We start from the raw sequence: 8954 nt of genomic DNA, 5'->3' as shown, positions 1-8954 counted from the left end.
CTCTCCGGGACAAAACATTGACTTCCTCAATGCTGGAGTTGATATTTTGGTCATGAATCATTTAGAGATCCGTTGTTCGTTGCCAGCGCTTAACTTCATATTTTCCCGGTTATTTGAGGCGTTTGTATTTTCCATTCACATCACGATCATCTTCTATGTTCCACATTTGCCAGTCCTCTCAGTTATCAGTAATTCTGTTCAATTTTTTGTATTATTTTTTTTTTTGCAATCCTTTGCATTCCTACAATACCATAGCAGACTGTAATTGCACAATTCTGGCCCATTATTTATCATATAGAGCCGCAGAACAAGAGATAACATAATAGCTTTGGCCAGCTGACAACCTCCAATACAGTGGCTGCAAATTGTTGATTGTCACATAAATTATTTTCACATTCATAATGTAAATAGGGGAGGGTGTACAAGGAGAGTAAATTTGATGTCTTGAGTCATTATTATTGTTGTAATTTGTAATAATGAATCTCTGGATTGTTGGGAGTGCAAATGAGCTCTTAATTTAGAGACTAAACATGAACATGCATTTTAATGACATCATTTGCATACATTAAGGCGGTAAATGTGGCGTCCTGGCATATTGGAGTGCTCAGGATTAATTGCTCGGCTGACCCGCTAAACAGAGCAGTTTAACATAGTGTGTTGTCACTCACTTATCCTTTCTGCCTCTCTTGATTAGCAACTTTTAACCTGTCGGGAGCTTCGTCTGAGTTATTCTGCAGGGAGATTTTTCTCCAAAACTGCTGCGCTGGCTGCTAGATGACAGTGTAATAGAATTTCTAAGACATAAATAAAGAATACCACAGCTGTGTCTTTGCCGAATTGCTGTTTGAGATGGCCGACTAATCAAATGCAGTTTTACAAATTAATAAAAATGTTCAGCTTCAATACAACTTAAGCGCCAACTTAAAACATTGGTGACATGCTGTCGGTTACTACAAATTCAACTTACATTTTTTTTTTTTTTTTTGGTGAGACTATATAGTATTTTAGGTTTTAAGTGTTGTGGTTATACTTTTGAAAACAAAAACAACAAGGAAAAGCAATAAATAGGCATATGGTGAAAAAAAGCTATAAACTCCTCCAGGTTCTGACAATATCATATGAAAAAATATTCTAAATAGCTAGAAGCTTAGAAATTTGTAATACTGCAGAGAGATGAATGGAAAATATTGTGAATATTTATACAAAAAAAAAATTGTATAAATTTTCCCTCCCTTTTTGGTGACTATTTTAAGTGTTAAGTTTTGTGGTTATACTTTTGAAAACAAAACACAAGAACAAGAGGAAATATGAGGATTTTTTGCACCATTAAAAAGAAATAATGGTGAAACCAAAGCTATTGAATAAATACCTAGGTTCTGACAATATCACATGAAAAAAATATTCGAAATTGCTAGAAGCATAGCCTATACAAATAGGCAATACAAATTCATAATGACTTTGAACTGAATAAATTTGATTAAAAGTCTAGCATTCTATGGATGAAGCAACAAGAACATAAATTTTATTAAATCTATAGGCCTAATATATGCAGTGTTTCTTTTGTATTCACTGTAGGGTGATTTTGACATCCACATCAGGTAATGAGGGACTCAGTGGAAAATTTGAGGATTTTATTTTTATTCTTTTAACAAATATTGCTATATTTATAAATATTTCCTTTCTGACAAGCTGGGCAGTTATTGTGTATTTTTTTCCCTCACCATTGTCACTTGCTCACTGTTGGATGACACTATTATATGTAAAACTGCTTTGGAAGCATATTTAGTTTGCTGACTGAATTAAAATATGTATATTAAAATAGGCTTTTGCATCGGAGGTCTTCGTATTTCCCATGTAATATCTTAGTATTTTACAAAATACCCAATAATGCCATCGTTTTACACAAAGGGATCAGTATATTAAGGGATTCTTGACTTTAAAATAAAAGATTTGAAAAAACTCTGACACGGAGGACTTGTATGTTGAAATGACGTGCCGCTCGTGCTCGTGATGTAATTAGGTCCGCCTTCACGCGCTTTGAAGATGGCAGCCGCCGTAAACACACCGACACCTGAGATCGCGACAACGAAGACTGATGATGGTGAATATGACCAAAAATGTATTTTCTGTAAAATCGTGAAGGGGGAGATGGGAACTGAGCTCCTGCACAATGTAAGTGTGCTGTCAGTGTTTTATCTAAGATAACAAATAAGTGACAGTGAAGATAATAAAGTGTGATGATACGATGAGGCTAAAGATCACAATGCAAAATGTTTCATGAAATCGTGAAGTAATACACCGACATGTATTTAATTCATAAAAGTATTACTTGCATTTTTACTTTGTCAACAACAACAAAAAATGTATCAAGATTACTATAGTTCCATAGTCAGTTACTAAAGAATAATTTTACTTCTAAAATAGCAATGTGATTCATTTGCACAGCCGTCGTCATCAATTATTAATACTACTAATAAAGAAATTCTGCATATTAATATGCATTTGATATGTTTTACAATAATTCAAGTCATGTTTTGTTGTTCATTAGTCACTTAAGCACATTTAAAAACATCAGAAGTTACAAAAGTGCTAAAAAAAAAAAACTATCACTGTTATTTCAAATAAAACCTTTCTCTTTTCAGGATGAGACTGTATCCTGTTTCAGAGATATACACCCTGGAGCTCCTCATCACTATCTGGTTGTGCCAAATAAACATGTGGGCAATTGTAAATCTCTCAGAAAAGAGCATGTGCCATTAGGTAAACACGCTGTGATTATCAGAGACTGGTGTAAATGTTTAGACGTATCTGACAGTAGCTAATCTAGAGCCTTTCTATTAACAATCAGAAGTAATGAGTCAGTTTACCATTTACAAGTAGTCACAATTCCCAATTTACTTACACATACTGCAGCATGCATGTTTGACAAAGCAGGCATCTCTGTATTATCTATTTTGTGGTTTTTAGTGGAGAAGATGGTGGAGATGGGGAAAGAGATACTTCAGAAGAACAATGTAACTGCATTTAGATGATGTTAGGTAATGGATAAAACATCTGATACTTTGCCACTTATACTAAAATCAAGTCATTGTTCATGTAGCATGCCAATTTATGCCAACATGTCAATCGTATTTCCAAGGTTTGGCTTCCACTGGCCTCCTTTCTCCTCTGTCACACATCTGCATCTCCATGTTCTCGCACCCGTCAGTCAGATGGGCTTCATGTCGCGCTTGGTCTACAGGCTAAACTCGTATTGGTTCATCACGGTAAGCAATCAAATCAACCACCAACAATCCACTATTCCCCCTATCCTCCGAGTGCACAAGTAAATTACATCCACTAAAACTAATAATCGCATTCCCTTGGAGCAGGTTATTGATGCGTTAACAAACAAAATGTTTTCTGAGCGTAGCAATTTATTACGCCCGTTGAATGAGACCTTTTGTCTTGTAATTGGAACAAGCAAATTGTATTAAATTATAATGGACAAGCTACAGTGGCAGGGGATGAAACCCTTTTTTGTTTTTGCCAGCACTAGTAGATGCTGCTGGAGGGATCTGTGAGGAGAAATGTTCTTACCAGTTCTACCACTACAATGTTTTTCTTTATGTTCTAAATAATAGAATTGTTGGTTTACCCTTACTTTTGAGTATTCAAATGATCAATGACAAATAGTCAAGTCAAGTCACATTTATTTCTATAGCGCTTTTTACAATACAGATTGTTTCAAAGCAGCTTTACAGAGATAACAGGAAAATAATGCAACAAAGTTTGTTTCCAGAAGAAAATAGCGTCACAGTCCAGCTTAAGTAAGTTCTGTGATGTTTCATTTTTGTTGTAAAAAAGTTATTAATTTAGGTCATTTATATGGTCATTTATATATATATATATATTCATTATATATATATATAGATCATTTTTATCAAGCTCGTATAATTAAGTTCAGTAGTTTCACTTAAATGACAATTAATAGGTCATTTTCATTGCTATTTAAGTGAAATTACTGAACTTAAATATACAAGCTTGTTAAAAATGATCATTCTAGAAGAAAATTTCAGATGGCACTTAGAGGCTTTTGCATCTGAACTCTTCATATATTTATATATATATATATATATATATATATATATATACACATATATAGCCTCTCTGGAGAAAACCGTGATGTCATCGTCCAGCTCAGTTCAGTTCTCATATAATGGTGTCAATGCAGGCAGATCAATATTATTGTTGAAAATTAAATTAAATGTTGAATTTAATGTCCCCAACTAAGCAAGCCAAAAGCCAATGGCAACAAAGGTGAAAAAGGCGACATGAAAAATAAAGCGAAAAGGCGACAAACAAAAACAAAAAAGCTTCAAAAAAGGTCTTGCATATGCATAATGCATATTTTTGAGCCAGGAACAGTGCGTTTAAACAACTATAAGTTAAATAACATTTCAAAGTGTTTAAATTTATTTTAGACTTTTTTTGTCAGCTGGTACAATCAAATATTTGTAAATATATATTCCTAATTTTATTGTGAAATCTTAGCCCAGTAACCATTAAAGTGTCTACAGTGCCTAACACATTATTTTGAGGTTGTGTATTTTATTTATATTAATATATATAAATTATTGCATTCTAGTGGCAATGTATTTAGTATATTTAGCATCTGATTTTACTTTTAAAGACCGATAAATGTCAATTATTAAAAATAAAAAAGATCTAGTTTTTAGACATTTGTTAACTTTGACTTCTTATTTGTTGGTTTATATCAAGAATTGACATGGTTGCAACACCGGATGAATATCAGTTGTGCCACCTGACAACATTTATAATGACAGGGAATATGCTGAATACTGGATTTGTATTTATTTTTTTCATTTCGATTACATATAAAAATAAAATAAAAATACAAGTGTTTTAGTCAACCGTCTCTATTGAAGTAAAAGTGGTAAATTGATCAAGAACAGAATAAATCACATTCGGAACGCAAGAACTGTAATGAGCTACAGTGCAAGAGATTGTTAAATACACTAAACGATTTTGTGATGAATAACAACAAAGTTATGATGCATTATCATGCTTACGGTTATTACCTCAATTCATAACTTAATGTTTAATATTTTATTTAGAATTACTTCTTATTAAAACACCATTTTAAATAGTTTTCTTATAGTCTGTTTATTTGTGGGGACGGTTGAGCCACCTGACATTTTGGGTGTTTAAGATACCAAAATATAAAATAATATTTATTATTTGAATGTACTGAAAATGAATTCAAACTAAATAGGTTTCACAGAATGAAGTGATACATGTCAAATATCTTAAAAGAAAATAATGCACTTGGACACAAAAAAATGCACGTCATGTCACTGACCCAAATGTATAGCTAACTCTTGTCTGTTTTCACTTTGCAGGCAGACCAGTTACTCCAAAAGCTGAACTCTATGAGCTAAATGTACAGGAAGTGAGAGGAACTCAAAATACATTCATGTTTGAGATGCCCAGAGCCACTTACACATAACAACAGTCCAAGTCAATCTGTTTGTGATGACAAAAGGCCACAGACGAATACCGCCCTCGGGGTTATAATACTCATCAATGCTACTTTCATTGTTAGTTATATTGACGGGCTAATCAAATTTGCAGCTACAAAATTGTAGCTACTTTTGAATTGATTTGAAAAAAAGATTTAAAAAAGCATGCTGAAGCATGCCCAGACTGGGCTTCTTTCAGTCTTACTAAAAAAAAAAAAAAGATTTTTAAGGATACAGAGCAGTGACAAAGACTTTTAAAATATGAACAAGCTGAAAATGGCAATTAAGCTCAATAATAATTGGATTTAGCTTAGTCCAAATCCACTTCTGAATGATTTCAGCATCAGAATGCGGCAGTGTTTTGTCATTCTGTACTGCATCAGACAGTGACAGTCTGTTTTCCTTCATATAGCTCTAAATGAAATGTTTTACCACTGTTTATGCCGTGACATCGATTTTACTGTATGGATATAAAACATGCCTCAGATGTATTTAACTGTTGAGTGATGTAAAGTTGTATTTGCACTGTATGATGTGTGTAAGCATGTAAACAAAATAAATAATAACCTGCGTATGTTTTATGCTTTTTAATTTTTTTTTTTTTTTTGTGCTTCAAAAGTATCACATGATCATCACTCTAGATATATTTTATATTAATTATATTTATAATAAATTCAAAGCAACTCCATACACAAAAGTAGACATGTATTTTCTAGACAATACTTGTAATATCCTTGCAAGTGATTCATCATATTAGAAAATGACATACAAATAGAAAACATTTTTTTTTAAGTTTCAATAGTAAACACTGTGCATCAAAGTGATGGCAAAAATGTGATTATGGTTAGAGTATTATGGCTTCTCAACACTACAATGTTGCATGTTATTGTAGGTGTTCAATTAAAGGGATAGTTCACCCAAAAATGTAAATTGAATATGAATATGAATTTCTTTCTCCTGCTGAACACAAAAGAAGATATTTTGAAGAAAATGGGTAACCAAACAATTGTAACCATATTATACCATATTATAAAAATATTTGGTTACCTACATTCTTTTTCTTTTGTGTTCAGCAGAAGAAAGAAATTCATATAAGTTTGGAACAACTTGAGGGTGCATAAATGATGACAGAATTTCCATTTTTGGGTGAACTATCCCTTTAAATGTGAAAGCGTGTTAATAAATAAAAAATATTTTTGAAAAAAAAAAAAAAAAAATCTATCAGTTTAGTGTGCAGAGATATCCAGAAATAAGTACTTTATAGGTTTCCCTGTTGTTTCCTGTTAAACCAATCTAAGTTAGTCTCCTAACTAGACCTCTATATGGAGAGTACTCAAAACCAGCAAATAGACAGCTTAACCGGGCTGATGGGCAACTTTCTTTTTTTTTGACGAGGAACATGTGAAAAGTGTAAGCGTTGTTGCTTTGCTTTTATAGCAGCCCCTCATAACCAATGGTATGAGATGAGGGCGGGGCTACTTGATTGGTTGACCAATGACAGACAAGAGTGTTTTGAAATCTTATCTAAAACATACATTTTTCCAGTACTTGGTGGTACAGAAATGACACACTTTGAAAGCATGAAAAGGTAACAGAATATACCAGTTTGCTACATTTAAATTCATGACACTCAGTTTAAATCTCATTAGAAATAGTTTCTTTGGCCGAAAAAACTGACTCTAACCCCTGTTCAAGTAAAACGGATGCCTGTAAAGCAATGTTGGACAGTAATATTGATTTTGAGGCAGGCACGTGGTGTCCATCACTTCCGTAAATCACTGTAACAAGGTGATGAGAACTTCATCATCTCTCCCCTGCCACAGCATCTCCCCTTCAAAGTGCACCAGCCCTTGCTTGCGTGCCCGCAGAAGAACTCCCACCAGTTTATCAGAGATGGTGACGTATCTCTCAAACAGCGTCCCGAACCGCACAGCCGGCCCGCCGTCGTCTCTGCTCTCTCCGATCTCCTGAATGACCTGGCAGAGCTCAGTGACCTCTCTGCTGATGTGGGAGTGGGCGTCTTTTCCTCTCTGCTCTGTTTTAGAGCCCTCTAAAGGCCTGCCGTAGCCCTCCTGTCCTCGCTGGATCTGAGGGGGAATCACCTTGCCGTTGCTGAAGGGATTGTGTTTCTGATACTCACAGTGGTCGTTGGACCATTTCTGCCAGTTCTCTGTCAGACCTTTGACAGACACGGTGCAGGTCTCTGCCCTGTCGTCATTACACTGCGCAGGTGTTTCGTCCGTCTCCATGGTGACCTTTGGCTCACAGGACGGCTCTAGTTTTCAGCATGCTTCACTGTTGGCACAACAAAGGCTGTGAGTGAGAAGATTGCATGTCATACAGGCCTTAAATAACTTAGAGCCTCATGAAGTCTACAAGTAAGACTGACCCAATGTAATCAATACTCTGTGCACTTAAACTAAACTATATTGTAAAGATATATTGAGTTACAGACTATAAATAAATACTGATCTCAAAATTTGAGGTAGAACCACACAAGTGTGCTACTTCTGTACGGTCATTTTAGAATTTAAGAAAAAATGGCCAGGACACGGTTATTATCGTTAATTAAACGTAAAACTATTAAAAACATTTTTGTTCATTGACGTAGGGCTGAAATCAAATAAAATATAAATATTAGATGAATAACTTTAGCTAAACGGAAATTAGAAATGTTGCAACTAACTGAAACAAGTTTCAGATGAAGCAACTAATTAATAAAAACTAAAACTGAATTAAAACTTAAACTGAAATAGAAATAAATGAAAACTAAATAATACATAATGAATACAAAATGAAAACATATAAAAAGACAATACAAATGATAAATAACAGGATAAATATATTAAATTCACATTTTTTTTATACGTGACATTTCAAAGATTGATTATATGAATGTATATATGACTATGTTCATCAATTCATATTAGCTGTTTATGGAAATATCCCATGTTCATACTGAAAAAAAAAAGAAAGAAATTATATTATAATGATCATAATATAAAAAACTGCAGACAGAGATTCCATTTTAATAATACTTCCTCAAATTTGGACAATTCTGCAACCTCAATTCGAATTCTATTTAAATTGAGAAACTGATTTTCTTCTCATTCTCAAAATTCAGAAAGATAGACATTAGAGATATTTTTCTCAGTTCTATTCTGAAGGTCGCACAGCTCAGCATAAAACGGCACAATTTACAATACACAATACAACAATACGAATCTATATCACAGTGAAGCTTAGTTTAACGATTTAGTCGGCTTTACAAAGATTTATTTGACATCGAAATATATACATCACACGTTAAGTGTAGGCTACTATAACACCTTACCGCCCTTGTTTGGCTTCTTGTGAATGGTTGTCATGATGTAACAGCGATGGAAGTGGATACTTTTCTGACCGCTTGTGAGAGTGATTGACGTTGTAAAC

At 33.8% G+C, this 8954-nt stretch overlaps 2 protein-coding genes across 2 annotated transcripts; one reads left to right on the top strand and one right to left on the bottom strand.

Moving 5' to 3' along the window:
• The first annotated feature begins 1999 nt into the window (after positions 1-1999).
• On the top strand, positions 2000-6100 carry hint3 (histidine triad nucleotide binding protein 3). Its single transcript, XM_079893890.1, is given in 6 exon segments — positions 2000-2172; positions 2643-2760; positions 2968-3020; positions 3022-3038; positions 3140-3266; positions 5403-6100. Coding segments are annotated over 6 exon segments (483 nt in total). The 5' UTR covers positions 2000-2043; the 3' UTR covers positions 5442-6100.
• Positions 6101-6911: 811 nt separating this feature from the next.
• On the bottom strand, positions 6912-8919 carry LOC307172716 (actin-binding Rho-activating protein). The gene is made up of 2 exons (XM_079895282.1): positions 8857-8919; positions 6912-7817 (listed from the first exon to the last, which is right to left on the bottom strand). The coding sequence occupies exon 2, from the start codon at positions 7769-7771 to the stop codon at positions 7298-7300; it is 474 nt and encodes a 157-aa protein (XP_079751408.1). The 5' UTR covers positions 7772-7817; positions 8857-8919; the 3' UTR covers positions 6912-7297.
• Between the last annotated feature and the right edge of the window lie 35 nt (positions 8920-8954).

Source organism: Squalius cephalus (assembly GCF_949319135.1).
Source record: "Squalius cephalus genome assembly, chromosome: 15".
Classification (NCBI taxonomy): domain Eukaryota; kingdom Metazoa; phylum Chordata; class Actinopteri; order Cypriniformes; family Leuciscidae; genus Squalius; species Squalius cephalus.
This window is presented reverse-complemented; position numbering and strand designations above follow the sequence as displayed.